The following is a 20,900-nucleotide window of genomic DNA, read 5'->3' on the forward strand; positions in this document are numbered from 1 at the left end:
TTGTTTTATATATTAAAAAATAATACTCAAATACAAAATAAATCTCGGAGTTTAAATTCCAAAACTAAAAACTTTTCACACAACTAGGGAGACAGTTCTCCTTTCTTGAATTATCTAGTGTCGACAAGCATTCGTGCTTTGAGCCAACAATGGAGAGCCCTCCTTGTGATCCTTTGTGTGGCTGCTCCTTGGAAAAGGATCAGATATAGGTTTTTTATTTTGAACAAAGCTTCCTGCTAATGAAGGGCAACTTTTTTGCTGAACCAGACTGTACTTCGTAAAGGAAACAACTGATGAGTCAAAATTTGACATTTTTATCTGAGCTTGAGCATTTAAAGAAGATTCACAAGATTTATTTTCTGCCAGACCATTGAAAAGTCCCTTCAATACTTGGTTTGCTGCAGCAGAATCCATATTTCCGTTCTCCTTCTTAATAATATCAACAGATTTCCTAGAAACAATATTTTTTCTATCACGAACATAAAATAGCATGTATGCCTGCCGATTTAACACTTCTTGCTCACTGACATTGTATACCTGATGCATTAGTGCGAATGGGTTAAAATGGCAATTCAATGACACAATGTTCATATATGATTGATAGTAGCTCCAAACAACATTCACCAAAACAGCAATTCGCAATTTTTTCTAGACATCTCCGTAGCTTATATTTATTAATTCATCAAATTTACGTGAATAAAAGAACTAGTACTTATTTATTATCAGCATGCACAACCTGACTCATGCAATTGGATATATTCAGAGTTTCTGCTGAAGATTCTAATGCTCAGCGTTTATTGATTTTCAATAATCAGTGAGAAGACAATAACTTTTGAATATTAAAAACAGAGCACAAGAGGAGATAGATCTTTTAAAAAGTAATGATGCTATTCAAGTTCTAGTTCTGCGAGACAAGATTTATACTTTAATTTTTCTTTAGTTCCTCCAGTCTAGAGACACTATATGCTCTTTCGTCCCACCCAAATAGATGAAAGAACAGAAAAAAACAATACCAGAAGAAAAAGAGATAGAAATTTGCAATACCCTATTGTCATCCAAGATATACCACGTCATTTGATGTGGGGACATAGCAGTAATAATGTCCAGAATGAGTGCTAGAACCAGAATGAACCAAAACCCCATAGAGAGAATACTTCACATCTCCTTCCTGCTAAAAAGAAGAAACTTATACACAGATTAAAGGTACTCAATCGGCAGAGTAAATATTTTCAATGAGAAACAGAGGGATCTCCTTTTAGCAAAAGATATATAAAGTAACATGATTTACTTATTTCATCTAAAAAAGAAATTCTAACAAGGTGAGATATTTTATGCCCACAAAAACTTAGCAAAAAAGAACAACTTACATATGAGCCACTGACAAAAGGTTTTAGGTCCAGAGCACAGTCAAACCAAACCTTCTTTTTAATCTTCTGTCCAGGATTGTGCACATGGAATCGCTTTAAGTGAATAGTTAGCACATAAGGTGCCTTATGAACTGTAAGCTGTTTCAGAGCCCAAACTTTCTGCTTGCATCTTTGACAATTGTATTGCCTCTCCCCTCCATCCAACCATTCTGCAGCAGTGAAATTTGCAAGTGCTTTCTGCAATGATTCTGCCTTGAAAATTTCGAGACTTAGATCTAAGAATGGATCAAACTTGTTGGAGCAAAAGGAACACTGCTGACATTTCACCTAAGAGAAAGCAACCACATAAGTATACGACAATCAGTCATTACAGGGGAAAAAATTATAGAGCAATATTGTTCTATACAGATCACAATTTATGGGTTACATATTTACCAGACCATTTCTAAACTCAATTAGTAATGACCTCGCTCACAAAAAATAAACCAGTAGTCAAGAAATCTAACCTGACTTCGCAGATGACCACCAAATATTTTATGAACAAAACTTTTCTCATAAGCACTAGGTGATTCACTTGGTACACCAGAAGGCAGGCAGCATTTATGCATTGACTCAAGTAAGTTGACCATATACTCATGTGCATCCTCCTGCCTTGTATTTTGGAAATTTCGTGATATACCTGATCTAAGGTCAGGAAGTATAAATTTCACGCTAATATGAAAATAAGTGATACTACTAGGCTAACAAATTATAGCACATCAAGTATGCCTAAGACAAGAGTTTATTTCCATATACTTAGTTCAAAAACCAAGTAAAGGAACAAACACACAGTGCAACAGGATATTTTAGGAAGGCAACCTAATCCTTATCAAATTTCCCAAAAAGAAACATGAAGGTGAAAAATAAAAGAAACATTCTTAACTGCTTATCCATAAACAAACAACTCAAAACATAAGGATACACCGCAGATTCCCAACCAGATCCTCGGGGGATAATGTTCTTCCAGATGCATGCAGTGCACGACTTACATGATTCTGTATTGCACATAGAGCACAAAATCCAGTAACATGGCCTACAATTATGGTAAAACATAATAAGATACTCAACACAGTAATGATTTCCTTCACATGCAAGCCCGTTTTCCAAAACTATAGAAGCACCATCTCCTCATCTCACCACTCGGGAAATATGAGATAAAAGTTTCATATTTCCATTCCAACTAATTTGAATGACAATTTATGCTAATGCACATTTCATTAGAAATTCTAACTAATTAAATTGTACTTCAAATTTCTTCCTTTTACCTTTCCCTTCCAATAATTAATAACAAATTGTGTACGTATAATGTTAATTCTATTATCTTCCCTCTATTAGAAATTCTAATATTTTTTCTAATTTATAATCAGGCAAGATCAATTCTTGTATGCTTTCATTATTGCTTGCTTGTGTATTTTTTACCGGTTTCATGCAATGATAAATATACTACTAGGCTTGATAAAAATACCCATGTTAGTCTTCAAATTAAATTAATTAACATACCTTCCTAAAACTACATGGGAGCAAAATGAATAACCATACCTTCTGTCTCAGTGAAGGGTCAGGTAATTCGAGTACTTTTGAACACTGCTTCCTAATTTTATTTCTCTTTTCAATGTCAGCATTCCTCTTCCTAATAAAAAACCATCGGACAAGGGGAATGGCAAAGAAGGAACCAGCATAAATCTGAAAATATTATCAATTCATCATTCAATCTATTGTGACAGCAAACCTAAACCAGTGCTAATAGACATTAAAATAACACCCTCATGCTCAAGAAAATATCTATTGGGAGCGAAAGAAGGGCATAAAGAAGCTGTCAAACGAATTTCACATTTTCAATGCTTTCAACTTGTCTCATATTTAATAGCCATAACAAGGCAAGAGAAGCATTCATTGATGTTCAACACATGATGTTTTACAGCGACACCAATTTGCAGAGTCCAGAACTAAGTCTATTTTTTTATTTTTCTTTTTGGGTCATGTTACCCTCAAATTTTAAGTCTCAAATAATATTTCTCTAAGCAACAACATCAAATCATGGAATTAAATACTAAATTTACAGCAAGACATTACCATCTAATTCTCAAAATTAGCATCATCAAGAATTCTTCTATAAATACAAAAAGAAAAAAAATCATACCTGAAGAAGCGGAAAGATGTCTGCCACAAATTTAATGAAGCAGGGGCGAGTCCTACACGAACGAGGGATGTAGCAGATGCGAGGCGGATGTGCGGTGGAGGCGTAGTGGGGGGATGTAGCAGCGCGATGACAAGGAAGGCAATGGTGAGGGTTAGGGCATGGTGGTAAGGAAGGCGAAACTACAAGGAAGGAGAGCAGAGAAGACGACACTGACGATGCAGAGGAGATCGGCGAGGAGGACAACGCTAGTGACGAGGTAAACGAGGGCGACCCTAGTGACGAGGAGGAGACGAGGCAGAGGGGAGGCTAATGGCGCAGCGAGGACAGTGTTGGTGACGGCGGGGATCTGAGCTCTTCCAGGGTTGAGAGATGGGAGTTGAGAGTGACAGCGTAAGATCGAGTTGAGAGTGAGAGAGTAGTCCCGAAGCTTTCTTTGGGCTTATTATTAGGGTTTTATTTTTCAAAAACCTTTTGGCCACGCTTCAAAAGCGTGCCAATAGAGGGCCAGGATATGGCCACGCTTCGTAACCGTGTCCGTAATGAAATTCTGTTGCCCGCTTTTGAAACGTCCCTGTTTCTCTCTATGGCCACACTTTTAAAGCGTGGCAAAAAAAAAACGTGGCCGTATCTCTAATCAATTGCCGCCCTTCCAAAAGCGTGGCCGTTGACCCTTTTCGCCACGCTTTTGAAGCGTGGCGAGAAAAAACGTGGCCGAATCTCTATTCAATCGCCACCCTCATAAAAGCGTGGCCATTGACCACTTTTGGCCACACTTTTAAAGCGTGGCAAAAAAAAGCGTGGCCATAGACCTTTTTTCTTGTAGTGAAATTCCTTTGAATATCTATAATTTGCCATTTTTTAGAACATATTCTTAGAAATTTTCTTTCAATATCTAGAATTCATCCCAAATGTCTTAAACATAATCATAACATTTTCAAATGTCTCTAATTGATAGTGCAATCTATACATTTATAATTCATTCTAAACATTCATACATCATCAAATATACTCGCAATATTCAATTTCTTCAACAAAAATCACATGTTTAGGGTTTTGTATGACTTATAAGGAACATAAACTCTAACCAAACTATTACTCAAATCCATCATGGTTCATAAATAAAAAATTTTTAGAAATGGATTACCCTTGATAAACCATCATGGTTGAACCTTATATGGATTTTGTTGACAAACCTTCAAGAAATTAGTATGGATGTGAAGAGAATGATCGGAGGAATTGATTGATCGGAGGAAAGTTGGAATCAAAGTCTTGAATTTTTCATGAATCAAGATCAAAGATGGGATGAACATAGCTTTCTCTCTCTTGTTCTTACAAGACGATAAAAAGAAAATAATGATGATAACGAGAAAGAGAGTGGCCATGAGTTTAAGTGAGAAGAAGAATAAACTAAATGGCCAAGATTTATCCTAAAAGGATAATTACCATGTGTGGTACTTATTTGAGTCTATGTTTTTACTTTATCTGGTCATTTGGTTCATATACTAATGTTTATAACACTGATATAATAGATATTTCAATTTCAAAATATCTCTAAAATATTTTGGTATAGTTTATTAGAGCAAAGAATACCAGTAAAAATTTCATACCATTGAATTTGAACTTGGTAAATATGTGGTTCAAAAAAGCTCTTTTATTATTCACTAATATAATATTTTTGTGTGAATAATAATTGAAGATATTTTTATTTTTGATAGGAGCCTCTCGTTAAATAGAGCCAAACTGTGATACACAGTTTTTGCAAATTTCAATTGCAAAAAATTTTCCAAATTATTTTATGAAAAATCAGGCTATTATAACATTATATTGAATCTATTACATAATTATTTTAAACATATCTCATAGAAACATTTTTTAATTTCTTAATTTTCTCTAATGAACACCAAATTCAACATATCCAAATCCTTAAGCTACAATTTTATTTAAATTATTTTGTTAATATTCTCAAATAAATTTCAAAAATCATATAGACTTTACTTGCAATTGGAAATAAATAGAAAACTAAATTAGTATAATATTTCTGTACTTATTATAGTCTCATAACAAACATCTATTACACATGATAAAATTTTTGGCGGTTTAGGAGAAAATACGAACCACATAATCTAAGAACTTCGCCATCAGGTAGAAACACTAGAGGAACAAGTAGCCACCAATGAGCACTATGCACTGAAATACTCAAGCAAGGCGATATCCAGAACTACTTCTAGAAATGGGGACATGGCGAGATCCCCAAATCAAAGGCTCAAAAGTCACAGGGATCACAGTTGATCGCAAGAATAAAACCACCACCAAAACAACGATGGTGAGAACTACCAAAAAGACTCCAAGTGAAGAAGGAGTAAAAACATGTTGATGGGAGCCACCCCATTACTGACAAGGTCCTAAAGGTCAGGTTGCCAAAGGATTTTGACAAACCGACCAACATGAAGTATGACAGCACAAAAGACCCCAGGAACACAAAATTGCTTTTGAGGCAAGGATGAACCTCGAGGGAGTGGTAGACGCCGTCCAATGTCGAGCCTTCCCAGTAACCCTAGCTAGCCTAGCCATCAAATGGTTCAATGTCTTACCTAACAGCTACATCTCATGTTTTCCTCGACATCTCAAAAAATTTCCTAGTACAATTCATCACACGAGACCCAATCAGCCTATTGGGCATCACCTAACGACTAGATGAATCCACAAGGAAGTACCTTAATCAATTTAGCAATGAATGTTTGGAGATCAATGGACTAATAGACTCATAGGAGGTTTTTGCCTAACCAATGGGTTCATGAATGAAAGTGTTCGAAAGTGTAACACCCTACTACATAGAGCTTTATGTCATAAATCAGACGTGGTGAGGTATTATGATATCTAAAAGACAAAATATGTACTTATGTATATATATGAAGAATAATTTTAACTAAGGGCCTTGAACAAAGGATAAACAGAACAAACAGAAACTGCATTGCACTTGAAATGTGAAGATTATAAAGCGGAAAAACGGAGAGTAGAAGAGTTAAAATATACACATACATAAACAGTTCCAACAAGATACTTATAGTAAGCTCCAGACTCGACCTGTGAAGTAAAGGCCGGCTAGAGAATATATATATATATATACACACACACACACACACACACACACACAAAAACATAAATACAGATTTTGGTTCTCCAAAATCAACCTCTAAGAGGGACAAAATACAAGTTTACACATAGTAGAGAATACTACATATATACATATACAAAATATAAAGTTCAAAATCCCTAAGAGTAGTTCTTTGCTCCTAAAGAGTCTCCAGCACGCTCAGCAAGGTGCCTCATGTCCTACATCAGAAAGAAGTAGAATATGTATGGAATGTGAACCAGAGGTTCTCAATATGGTAAAGGTGCTCGTATAGATAATAAATAATGTCCCGAAAAGCCAGAGACATTCCAAAACTACAACAATTCAAACCAAATCCTAGAATTTTCACTAAACCAGAATTATGGTGACCATGTCTAAGGATCCTAATTTAACTCTTCGTTTCCGGTTATCTGCAGACCTCCAATTCACCAAGTGGAACAACCCTCAGCTTCTCCTCCACTAGCATAAGGGATCTCTCAGAAAACAAACACAAACAAGACAAACAAGAAAAACACAAATATGAAAATAGATACAACAATTAGGTCAAGTAGCAGTTAATTACAGTTAAGCAAATAGGCAAGCCAAAACAAATGCATACTCAAACAAAACATACAAGTGCATATGATGCATGTCTGCCCTATGGCCGATGAGTCTCATCTGTTGGTTATATAGTAATAATCCGACATGCCCAGTAGCTAACCTGAACATTGTCTCTCTGTTGTGCACTAACACCTCAGCACATCAGCTGGCCATTAGAGGGAGAGTGCCCTATTACAATTAGAGAAAATACGTGCCCTGTCACCATTAGAGGGAATATGTGCCCTGTCACTATTAGAGAAAATACGTGCCCTGTCACATGCACCTAGCGAGAACTCATAAACAAGCGGGATCGACCACCATCCTTGCCACACTTATCACAATCATTGTCTTTTTATCCATTTCATTCTTAATCTTATCTCACTCCGTCCAAAGTCACTATCATAATCAATCAATATCATCATCGCCATAAATCATCTCTCAAAGTCTCATCATTCATAAATATATTTATTCACATAATTCACGTCCTCTTCATCATCATCTCGGAATACCATACATCATAATCTTTACTCTTCAATTTGTTATCTCAACCCATTAAATTTCATCCTTAACCCTCTACCTTCTGGTACACTGGCTTTAGACTTACAACAGGGTTTAAAAAAAATCTAGAGGAATGATCGAAAGCACACAAATTTCATTTCAGCCAAAATAGGGTGTCGCATACGCGAACTAGTGCCGCGTATGCGAGATTTCAAAACTTGTCATTCTCGCGTACGTGATAAACCCCAATTTTGTGGTTTATCTTGTGCTTAATTTAGGGGATTTTATCAACTTTTCTCACATTTATTCAATGAATTAGCATGATTTTGTAATTCTCTCTTAATTTGTACTTAAGTGTAAAAACATACTTTTTGGGCCTTAAAATAGCTAAATTTAATTCACTTTAATTCCATTCGATGCCTTGATATGTTTGTTGAGTGATTTCAGATTCACAAGGCAAGTATTGGATGGAAGAAGTGAAGAGAAAAGCATGCAAAGTGGAGAATTCATGAAGAAATGAGCATTTGGAGAATTGAGGGCCACGCGTATACGTCATCCACACCTACGCGTGAGTGGGAGTTTTGGCCAGCGACACGCACGCATCGTCCACACGCACGCGTGACGCTCGGCACGTAACTCACTTAAAGTGAATTCGCTGGGGCGATTTCTGAGCTGCCCAGGCCCAAATCCAACTCATTCCTGAGGCTATTTCATGCAGAATTCAAGCTTGGGCAAAGGGGGAGCAATTAGTTGTAGCTTAGCATCATGTATGTTAGTTTCTAGAGAGAGAAGCTCCCTCTTCTCTCTAGAATTAGGGTTCTTAGGGTACTTTGCATCTTAGATCTAGGGTTCAATTCTTGTTTTCCTTTAGTTTTTCTTGTAATTTCTTGTTCCTACATCTTAATTCTCTTAGTTTGCAGTGTTAATTTTCCTTTTATGCCTCTCTTTAGTTTTATGAATGCTGATGTTGGATTTGGTTTTCTTTAATGCAATTCATGTTTGATGTTCTTTTATTGTTGATTTGAGTTGTTATTATTGTTTCCTTGCAATTGGTAGTTGTTAGATTTTATTATTCTTGCACATTTATTATGCTTTCCCTTTATGCCTTCTAAGTGTTTGACAAAATGCTTGGTTGGATGTTAGAGTAGACTTTTTGAGCATTCTTGGTTTAGAAAGATAAATTAGGTGATCTTGAGTCATGAATACCCAACTCATGTTGGTGATCTAGAGTGATTAGTTAATATTATTTCCATTGACTCTAATCTCTTGCTAATTCAATTAGTAAGTTGATTAGCAATTTTGGATTGAGATTAACTAGTCCTATTTGATTTTCTTCTGATGTTGGAGATGACGAAATAGGATTAGCTCTTGTTAATTATTGTTATTAGTGACTAGGATAGAAAGTGTATATTCTCAATCCTTGCCATAAATGTCTCTCCTTATTAATTGCTTTCTTTATTTGCTTACTTTACTTTTCTTGTCATTTATTTTCTTGTCCCTTTTATAAATCAAACCCTTTGTTCCTTCATAGCCAATAATTAAACACTTCATTGCAATTCCTTGTGAGACGACCCGAGGTTTAAATACTTCGGTTAATTTTCATTGGGGTTTGTACTTGTGACAACCAATCTTTTAAAATTTGATGTGAGAATGATTTGTTGGTTTGGAACTATACTTGCAACGAATTTCCTTTTCTATTAAGAGAAATTTTAGACCGACAACAATTCTTTACATCAAATTTTTGGCGCCGTTACCGGAAAAATTGCAATGGTGTTATATTATTGGCTATTATATATATGTGAATATGTTTGCCTTTTGCTTCTTTGTTAGTTGTTGTTAGTTGTAAGACTTTGCTTTCTTTGTTTCTTGTTAGTTTTTGTTTTTATTTTCTCTTGTCACCATGAATTCTCATCACTTTGGCTATGAGTGTGGTTCAAACTATGTTGTAGGAAATAGAAGCTTTAATGAGGATTTGCATCAAGGATTTGGAGATCAAAGGTAGGAGGAGCCCTAAACTTATGGACAACCTTCTTAGCAACAACCTCCTCCGGTTTCTTATGGGTACAATCCAACTCTTGATGCATACCAATCTAATGTGTGTGATGACCTTATTGTGATTGTCAACCACAACCACCACATACACATGACCCTTTCCCTCAACATAGTCCTCAACAACCATACTCACGAGCCTCATACCACCAAACACCTCCATATGATCCTAACCCATATCCACCATACCAACCACCATACGAACCATATCTAGAGCCACCACCATTTCAACACTGATGAACGGATATTTTATACACTTTTTGGGGTTAATTTCATGTAGTTTTTAGTATGTTTTAGTTAGTTTTTAGTATATTTTTATTAGTTTCTAGGAAAAATTCATATTTTTGGACTTTACTATGAGTTTGTGTATTTTTCTGTGATTTCAGGTATTTTCTGGCTGAAATTGAGGGAATTGAGCAAAAATCTGATTCAGGCTGAAAAAGGACTGCAGATGTTGTTGGATTCTGACCTCCTTGCACTCAAAATGGATTTTTTGGAGCTACAGCAGTCCAAATGGCGCGCTCTCAATTGCGTTGGAAAGTAGACATCCAGGGCTTTCCAGCAATATATAATAGTCCATACTTTGCTCAAGGATAAATGACGTAAACTGGCATTCAACGCTAGTTCCATGTTGCATTCTGGCGTTAAACACCAGAAACAGGTTACAAGTTGGAGTTAAACGCCCAAAAAAGGTTACAACCTGGTGTTTAACTCCAGAAACAGCCTAGGCACGTGTAAAGCTCAAGTTTCAGCCCCAGCACACACCAAGTGGGCCCCAGAAGTGGATTTCTACACTATCTATCATAGCTTATTCATTTTTTGTAAACCTAGGTTACTAGTTTAGTATTTAAACAACTTTTAGAGATTTATTTTGTACCTCATGACATTTTAGATCCGAACTTTGTACTCTTTGATGGCATGAGTCTCTAAACTCCATTGTTTGGGGTGAGGAGCTCTGCTATTTCTCGATGACTTAATGCAATTATTTATGTTTTCTATTCAAACACGCTTGTTTCTATCTAAGATGTTCATTCGCACTTTAATATGATGGCTGTGATGACCCGTGACATTCATCACCATTCTCAACCTATGAACGCGTGATTGACAACCACCTCCATTATACCTTCGATTGAATGAGTATCTCTTGGATTCCTTAATCAGAATCTTCGTGGTATAAGCTAGAATCCATTAGCAGTGTTCTTAAGAATCCGGAAAGTCTAAACCTTGTCTGTGGTATTCCAAGTAGGATTCAGGGATTGAATTACTGTGACGAGCTTCAAACTCACAAGGGTTGGGCGTAGTGACAGACACAAAAGGATCAATGGATCCTATTCCAGCATGAGTGAGAACCGACAGATGATTAGCCGTGCGGTGACAGCACACCTGGACCATTTTCATTGAGAGGACGGATGGTAGCCATTGACAACGGTGATCCACTAACACACAGCTTGCCATAGGAGGAACCTTGCATGCGTGAAGAAGAAGACAGGGGGAAAGTAGACATTCAGAAGACAAAGCATCTCCAAAACTCCAACATACTCTCCATTACTGCATAACAAGTATTTATTTCATGCTCTTTTATTTTTCGCAATTCAGACTGATAATCATAATTAATCTCTTGACTAAGATTTACAAGATAACCATAGATTGCTTCAAGCCAACAATCTCCGTGGGATCGACCCTTACTCACGTAAGGTATTACTTGGACGACCCAGTGTACTTGCTGGTTAGTGGTACGGAGTTGTGAAAAGTGTGAATCACAATTTCGTGCACCAAGTTTTTGGCGCCATTGCCAGGGATTATTCGAGTTTGGACAACTGACGGTTTATTTTGTTGCTTAGATTAGGAAAAATTTTTCTTTTTGGTTTAGAGTCTTATATTATTGTTTCGGGTTGACATTTTTTTAAAAATCCTTATTTTCTCTTTTTAAATTTTTTCGAAAATTTTTATAAACTAATAATTGAGTTTTTTTGTTTGAGTTTAGTTTCATATTTTAAGTTTGGTGTTATTTCTTCATGTTCTTGTTGTTCTTGTGAGTCTTCAAAGTGTTCTTGTGTCTTCCTTGTGTTTTGATCTTAAAATTTTTAAGTTTGGTATTCCTTGGTGTTTTCCCTCCAAAATTTTCGAAAATAAGGAGCATTAGATCTAAAAACTTTAAGTCCTGTGTCATTTTATTGTTTTTCTCTTTCCTCATTAAATTCAAAAATATCTTTTCTCTTTATTTAAGTTTAATTTTCGAAAATTACTTTTAAAAATTCAAATTTTTATTTTAAAATCAAATCCTTTCAAAATTCAAAATCTTTTTCAAAAATCATATACAGAGTTTTTCAAATCTTCTCAATTAAGTAATTATTCTCATTTTCAAATTTATTTTTCCCTTGGTTTTCGAAATTTACATTTTAAATTTCTAATTATTTTATTTTATTTTATCTTATTATTTTTATTTATCTTAATAATTTGGTTTGTTCTACTTCAATAAAATAAAAACAAAAATATATCTTCTTTACAATTCACATCAATTTCATTTTATCCATCATGGATCTAAGTGGAAATGAACAGTCCAGAAGGACTCTGGGATCATATGCTAATCCCACTACTGTTGCATATGGGAGTAGTATCTGTATACCCCCATCAAGGCAGGCAGTTTTGAGCTAAATCCTCAGCTTATTGTCATGGTACAGCAAAACTGCCAGTATTCCGGTCTTTCACAGAAAGAACCTACTGAGTTTCTGGCACAATTCTTACAAATTGTTGACACAGTACGTGACAAGGAGGTAGATCAGGATGTATACAGACTGTTAATGTTTCTATTTGCTGTAAAAGATCAAGCTAAAAGGTGGTTAAATAACCAACCCACAGCAAGCATAAGGACATGGAAATAGTTATCAGACAAATTTCTGAATCAATATTTCCCTCCAAAAAGGATGACACAGCTAAGGCTGGATATCCAAGGCTTTAAACAAGAGGATGACGAATCCTTTTATAATGCATGGGAGAGGTACAGATGGATGCTAAGGAAATGCCCCTCTGAAATGTTTTCAGAGTGGGTGCAATTAGACATCTTCTACTATGGGCTTACAGAAGGAGCTCAGATGTCCTTAGACCACTCAGCTGGTGGATCTATACACATGAGGAAAACTATTGAAGAGGCTCAAGAGCTTATTGATATAGTTGCCAGAAATCAGCATCTGTACATAAGCAGTGAGTCCTCCATAAAAGAAGAAGCCAAAGCAGTGTCTACTGAACTTGGTCCTCCAGAACAAGTTGCTGAACTCAATCAACAATTGTGTTTTCTAACAAAACAGCTAGCAGAATTCAAGGAGATGCTACAAGACACTAAAAATGCTAATAAAAATATGGAGGCATAATTGGATCAGACAAAACAGCAATTATCAAAGCAGATAACAGAAGAGTGCCAGGCAGTTCAATTAAGAAATGGGAAAACATTAAATACCTCACTTCAGAGCAGCAGAAAGCCAAGAAAAGAACAACTGACAGAGGATGAGCAAAAATTAATCCAAAATCCCTCTGAGGACATTAAGGGCCCAGAGAGGAACAACTCTGGCGTTCAAATGCCAGAAAAGGATGCAAGGTTGGCGTTAAACGCCCAACCCACGCGCAGTTCTGGTGTTCAAACGCTAGGAACAGGCAAGGAGCTGGCGTCAAACGCCCAATGGAAGCTCAATTCTGGCGTTCAAACGCCAGAAATAGGTAGGAAGTTGGCATCCAACGCTAATCAAACTTCCAACCCTGGCATTCAAACGCCAGTGAGGGATTAGACACACACAAGTGCTGATAGCAACCCCTCTAAAAAGGCTTCTCCAACCATTTCTGTAGGAAATAAACCTGCAGCAACCAAGGTTGAGGAATACAAAGCCAAGATGCCTTATCCTCAAAAACTCCGCCAAGAGGAACAGGATAAGCAAATTGCTCGCTTTGCAGACTACCTCAGGACTCTTGAAATAAAGATTCCGTTTGCAGAGGCACTTGAGCAAATACCTTCTTATGCCAAGTTCATGAAAGAGATCTTGAGTCATAAGAAGGATTGGAGAGAAACTGAAAGAGTTCTTCTCACTGAGGAATGCAGTGCAGTCATTCTGAAGAGCTTCCCAGAAAAGCTTAAAGATCCCGGGAGCTTTATGATACCATGCATATTAGAGGGTGATTGCACCAAGACAGCTTTATGTGATCTTGGGGCAAGCATCAACCTAATACCTGCATCCACTATTAGAAAGCTTGGTTTAACTGAAGAAGTCAAACCAACTCGGATATGTCTCCAACTTGCTGATGGCTCCATTAAATACCCATTAGGCGTGATTGAAGACATGATTGTCAGGGTTGAGCCATTCGCCTTTCCCACTGACTTTGTGGTGCTGGAAATGGAAGAGCACAAGAGTGCTACTCTCATTCTAGGAAGACCTTTCCTAGCAACTGGACGAACTCTCATTAATGTCCAAAAGGGGGAAGTAACCCTAAGGGTCAATGAGGATGAGTTTAAGTTGAATGCTGTCAAAGCCATGCAGCATCCAGACACACCGAAAGACTGCATGAAAGTTGATCTTATTGACTCTTTGGTAGAGGAGATCAACATGGCTGAGAGTCTCGAATCAGAGCTAGAAGATATCTTTAAAGATGTTCAGCCTGATCTGGAGGATTCAGAGGAATTGAAAGAGCCTCTGGAAATTCCTCAGGAAGAGGAAAAACCTCCTAAACCCAAGCTCAAACCATTACCACCATCCCTGAAATATGCATTTCTGGGAGAAAGTGACACTTTTCCAGTGATCATAAGCTCTGCTTTAAATTAACAGGAAGAGGAAGCACTACTTCAAGTGCTAAGGACACACAAGACAGCTCTTGGGTGGTCCATAAGTGACCTTAAGGGCATCACTTTTTGGATGGCTATTCAGGCTACAACCAAATTACAGTAGATCCCCAGGATCAAGAGAAAACAACATTCACATGTCCATCTGAAGTATTTGCCTACAGAAGGATGCCATTTGGGCTGTGTAATGCACTTGCAACCTTTCAGAGATGCATGCTCTCTATTTTCTCTGATATGGTGGAAAAATTTCTGGAAGTTTTCATGGATGACTTCTCAGTATATGGAGACTCATTCAGCTCCTGTCTTGATCACCTGACACTGGTTCTGAAAAGATGTCAAGAGACTAACCTGGTTTTAAACTGGGAAAAATGTCACTTTATGGTGAGTTGGTGACTGAAGGGATTGTCCTTGGGCACAAGATTTCGAACAAGGGAATAGAGGTGGATCAAGCTAAGGTAGAGGTAATTGAAAAATTATCACCACCTGCCAATGTTAAGGCAATCAGAAGCTTTCTGGGGCATGCAGGAATCTATAGGAGGTTTATAAAGGATTTTTCAAAAATTGCAAAACCTCTAAGCAACCTGCTAGCTGCTGACACGCCCTTTGTGTTTGACACAGAGTGTCTGCAGGCATTTGAAACTCTGAAAGCTAATCTGGTCACAACACCAGTTATTTATGCACCAGACTGGACATTACCATTCGAACTAATGTGTGATGCCAGTGACCATGCCATTGGTGCAGTATTGGGGCAGAGGCATGACAAGCTTCTGCATGTCATTTATTATGCTAGCCGTGTTTTAAATGATGCCCAAAAAAATTACACAACCACAGAGAAAGAATTACTTGCAGTGGTTTATGCCATTGACAAGTTTAGATCATACTTGGTAGGATCAAAAGTGATTGTGTACACTGACCATGCTGCTCTTAAATATCTACTCACAAAGCAGGATTCAAAACCCAGGCTCATAAGATGGGTATTACTTCTGCAAGAGTTTGATATAGAAATAAGCGACAGAAAAGGGACAGAAAACCAAGTGACTGATCATCTGTCCCGGATAGAGCCAGTAGAAGGGGCGTCCTTTCCCTCTATTGAGATCTCTGAAACCTTTCCGGATGAGCATTTGTTTGCCCTTCAGGAAACACCATGGTTTGCAGACATTGTAAACTATAAAGCTGCAAGGTTTATACCCAAGGAGTACAGCAGGCAACAAAAGAAAAAATTAATTACTGATGCAAAGTACTACTTGTGGGATGAACCCTATCTTTTTAAAAGATGTGCAGACGGAATAATCCGAAGGTGTGTGCCTAGAGAAGAAGCATAGAAGATCTTATGGCATTGCCATGGGTCACAATATAGAGGCCATTTTGGAGGTGAGCGAACAGCCACCAAGGTCCTCCAATGTGGCTTCTACTGGCCTACCCTTTATAGAGATTTCCGAGAGTTTGTACGTAACTGTGACAGTTACCAGAGAGCTGGTAATCTGCCTCATGGTTATGCCATGCCTCAACAAGGAATCTTGGAGATTGAGTTGTTTGATGTATGGGGTATTGACTTCATGGGGCCTTTCCCACCATCATACTCAAACACTTATATTCTGGTTGCAGTGGACTATGTATCCAAATGGGTAGAGGCCATTGCCACACCCACTAATGATACTAAGACAGTGCTGAAGTTCCTCCAGAAACATATCTTCAGTAGGTTTGGTGTCCCTAGAGTACTAATCAGTGATGGGGCACCCACTTCTGCAACAAACAGCTTTACTCTGCCATAGTCTGGTATGGAATTAGCCACAAGGTGGAAACTCCATATCATCCACAGACAAATGGGCAAGCTGAAGTCTCTAACAGAGAACTAAAAAAATCCTGGAATGGATTGTAAGTACCCGTAGAAAGGATTGGGCAAGAAGCTTGGATGATGCTCTGTGGGCCTACAGAACAGCATTCAAGACTCCTATAGGGACCTCTCTATACTAGCTTTTGTATGGTAAGGCCTGTCATCTGCCTGTGGAACTGGAGCACAAAGCCTACTGAGCAACCAGATTCCTAAACTTTGATGCCAAATTAGCTGGAGAAAAAAGATTGCTCCAGCTGAATGAGCTAGAGGAATTCAGACTCACTGCTTTCGAAAATGCCAAGCTTTACAAAGAGAAAGCAAAAAGGTGGCATGACAGAAAGTTGTCATCTAGGGTCTTTGAACAAGGACAAATGGTCCTGCTGTTTAACTCTAGACTCCGGCTATTCCCCAGGAAACTAAAATCCCGGTGGAGGGGACCATATGTGATTACAAGTGTGTCACCATATGGCTATGTGGAGCTTCAAAACGTTGATTCTAATAAGAAATTCATTGTTAATGGACAGCGAATCAAGCATTATCTTGAAGGCAATGTTGAGCAAGATTGCTCAAGGCTGAAGCTAGATTAAAAGCTCAGCAAGGTCCAGCTAAAGACAATAAAGAAGCGCTTGCTAGGAGGCAACCCAGCCATTAGCAAAACTCTTTCTGTTATTTTATTTTATTTTATTCTATTTTTCATTTTATTTATTTTTAAATTAAGTAAGTTCAATATTAATAATCTTCAAGGTAAAGAATCAATTGCATAAGTTCACAGGGCTACAGAAGGATTCAGAGCACAAAACAGCAAAAAGAAGCTCACTGGTGCGAAAAAGCCAGTAAGAGCTGTTTTGGGCGTTAAACGCCCAAAAGGAGCATCAACTGGGCGTTTAACACCAGTAGAGATAGCCATCTGGGCGTTAAACTCCAGAAAGAAGCAGCTTATGGGCATTTAACGCTAGATTTACAGCATCCTGGGCGTTCAGAAAAATGCCCAGTGACAAAGAAGTTTCTGGCATAACGCCAGCTAGAAACAACAGCTGGGCGTTAAATGTAACGACCCAATTTTCAATATGTCTAGATAATACCAGAAACTGAGCGCTACCAATTTGTCTTCCTAATTATTATCTATTATTTATCATATGAGCCTGATTCGTTGTTAAAAACGTAGTTAACTTGCAGGGTATTTTTTTTTTTGAAAATGTTTGGATTAATAGATGGAATCATTCATAATCAACTCACAATTGATAACAGATAAAACAGTTATAAACAACCACACATAAATACATCACAAGCAGTCAACAACATTCGGTGATTTAGCCTTTATTAGAGTATAGACTTTTAGTTAGAACACCCCTAGATATAGCTAGATAATATCTATATACATATATATACATACAACATCCCAGGCCCTGACCTATTCAAGAGGTCCCTAAGCTGGCACCTAGGCTAGCCTAGACTCTATACTCACCTAGTCCCTCTAAACTACTAAAGCGAGGGAAAGTACGTTCTAAGTCTTCAAAAATCAAGTCAGGTGGAACATCAGCAAAAGGTAGAACATCATCTACTACTCCTTTGAATGATCAGACATTGCCATATAACATCTCTCTGGTACCTCATCAAGTAGCCACACAACAGGAGTCTCGTACACAGGATTTAAGTTAAAGTTCAAGAACAAACGGGGTGTAGACATTGGCTAGTCTCACAGTATATACATATAAACAGGGAACGATATTCACCCTAGACTCAGAAGACTATCTAGAGCGGAATCCTCTTTGTGGAACGATCATCAACGAACTACGGAAGGATACTCTTGCTCCATCTAAAGGGGGAAGGGAGAGAGAAGGGGTAAGAACTGGGGAGTTCTTAGTAGGGTCGGGGTTATTAGTTACGTTCATTAATTCTATGTTGTTTATCAGACTATTAGCAGAATACAAAGAAGCAGTAATTAGAAAACACAGATAAGTAGAGAAGATAGAGAAAACAGATAGCAGAACACAAACAGAAGAATACAAGAAAATAACACAAGCGCAGAGAATGGAATACAAACAAGGAAAGCATACATTCATACCACAATCATAACAAAGGTAATGCGCAACCAAGTATAATGCATGTCTAGCCCTAGCGCAGGTAATGAGCTCATCTGTCGGTTACTAACCCGCTCGCGACATTATCCAGCAACCTCTGTCTGGATAAGGCTTTCCTGTTGGCAATATCCACTGCAAGCAACCTTTGTCTTACAGGGCGGAACTTATTAGCCGATATACGCCCAACACACTCACTGTAAGCAACCTCTGTCTTACAAGAGCACACTGATCTCGATACCTCTGTAAGCAACCTCTGTCTTATAGCAAAGCATTATAGTAAGGTATCCCAGGAAAGCATTCTCAGTGGTCGTACTACCATCCATCTGACTGCCACAATGCAGCAGATGAACACATAGATATCTCTGGGGTTGCCTTAATGTAACAAATGACCTTTCAACAGGCCCTTTACTTGTTCTCTATTCTCTTTATCATATTACTCTTTTCTCCTTATATCTCTTTACTCTGTTCTGATTACTCTTTTCTCTGTATCCCTTTATTCTACTCTTGTTACTCTTTTCTCTGTATCTCTTTACTTTTCTCTAGTTACTCTGTTATCTGTGTTTTCTCTGTTTAACATGTGTATTTAAAGCTTATGTAAATTTCGGTATGAATAGATAGTCTGTTCCAAGTATAGGTTCATTAAGTCTATACTGAAATAGTTTAACTTTTCATATTATACCTAACCTTAGTTGAAACTCAAGAACTAACTATGTTGCCCTAGTTCGTTCACTAATCTCTGTCTATTTTTCTGTCATTAAAACTTTACAGACCTTTTCTTCGACTTTTATCTTTTCTTCAAATTTTTATCTTTCTTTTATCTTTGCCTCACTAACATGTTATTACCACTCCCTAAGTATTTTATGAAGGTAATTATGAGATTCTGCACTTAAAGTTGTCTTTCTAAAGCTTTTACAGAAAACTGCCGTTTTCGTATTATTTTATTATTTTTATTAAAATATTATTTTTAATTAAATATTATTATTTAATATTTTATTATTATTTATTATTTTATCATTAATTTTTGAAAATCAACTTACTTTTACTTTTAACCTTTAAAATTCACTTTTTACCACCCGTAACTTTTAATATTTCTACTTTTACCACCCTAACTTTCAGAAATTACCAAACAACCCCTAAAACACCAAAAATTTTACTTCCTTGCCCTTTTTAAGATCTAAGGCCCGTTCTTCATTGTTCTTCATCACACTCAAAGTATTCTTCATGTTCTTCATAAATTCTTCAGATTCTTTCTCTGTTTTTACCAATTTTTCAGTCTTTTCAGCAACCGATTTTTACCATAATTCAAAATAAAATTGCAGCCACTAAAACCCCATCTTTTCTACATGATTTCAACATAAATTGAACCTCAATTTAAGCTTAGGGTTTCATTTTTCCAGCTGCCCAAGAACATGAACTTTAAAGCTTGAATTTCATCAAATTTTATCAGAATTTCACCAAATTTTCACCAAGAATCAATCATATATGCAACCAATTTTTAGCACAGCCAATTTATACAACATTCACACAACTCAAACACAAATAATCAAGATTAATTTCGTGACACCCTACTGATGGGATATTTTCGCAGAGAAACGAATTTCTCCAAAACACCCAAATCTAACCGGCAAGTGCACCGGGTCGCATCAAGTAATAATAACTCACGGGAGTGAGGTCAATCCCACAGGGATTGAAGGATTGAGCAATTTTAGTTTAGTGGTTGATTTAGTCAAGCGAATCAAGATTTGGTTGAGTGATTTCCCCAGTTGTTGATATATTAATTGCACTTTGTCACCTTTGGAAAGCCCCTCTGTTGGAATCTTCCTGTTCTTCCAACCCCTTTTTGTTTTGTTTCTGCGTTTTATCCTTTCTTTCGTTGACCTTTCATTTCTGGCCGTAGGCTTACCTTGGGGATCTTTCATCCTTTCAGTGGCTAATACTCTAATATTCTCTTGGACTTCTTCATCAGTTTGCACAATCTTTTGCCTTGGAATGTTGTTGTGAATTGCCTTGTTGCTTTCTTCCTTTAACTGAGATTCTTCCTTGTCAAGTTCCATATAGTTTTTCTTCTCATTACCAAACTGTGCTTCTGGTAACACCTTCAGAGTGACACTCTTATCATGCATTCTGAGAGTTAATTCTCCTTCCTCTATGTCTATGATAGCTCTAGCAGTGGCCAAGAATGGCCTTCCCAGAATAATAGAGTCACCATCATCCCCTTCTGAATCTAGAACCACAAAATCTGCAGGGTATATGAAATTGTCCACCTTGACCAGAAGGTTTTCAATCATACCCCTGAGGTATACTGTTGACTTATCTACTAGCTCTAGAGATATCTGTACTGGTTTAACTTCCTCTATA

General features: G+C 37.3%; 1 protein-coding gene across 1 annotated transcript; it reads right to left on the reverse strand.

Moving 5' to 3' along the window:
• On the reverse strand, positions 115–20,596 carry LOC107627297 (ubiquitin carboxyl-terminal hydrolase 23-like). Its single transcript, XM_021116930.1, has 6 exons — positions 20,446–20,596; positions 2,345–2,439; positions 1,874–2,107; positions 1,368–1,694; positions 1,067–1,168; positions 115–537 (listed from the first exon to the last, which is right to left on the reverse strand). Exons 1-6 carry the CDS (start codon positions 20,594–20,596, stop codon positions 115–117), a joined length of 1,332 nt encoding a protein of 443 aa, XP_020972589.1.

This window comes from Arachis ipaensis, chromosome B02, assembly GCF_000816755.2.
Source record: "Arachis ipaensis cultivar K30076 chromosome B02, Araip1.1, whole genome shotgun sequence".
Taxonomy (NCBI): Eukaryota; Viridiplantae; Streptophyta; class Magnoliopsida; order Fabales; family Fabaceae; genus Arachis; species Arachis ipaensis.

Excerpts from the sequence above, each read along its gene's own strand:
- LOC107627297 (XM_021116930.1), bottom strand. The coding sequence starts at position 20,596 with ATGGAACTTGACAAGGAAGAATCTCAGTTAAAGGAAGAAAGCAACAAG. Across the intron at positions 1,695-1,873 it reads GTGGTCATCTGCGAAGTCAG|GTGAAATGTCAGCAGTGTTC; the intron begins GTTAGATTTCTT and ends GCTTTCTCTTAG. Across the intron at positions 538-1,066 it reads TCCCCACATCAAATGACGTG|GTATACAATGTCAGTGAGCA; the intron begins GTATATCTTGGA and ends CTAATGCATCAG.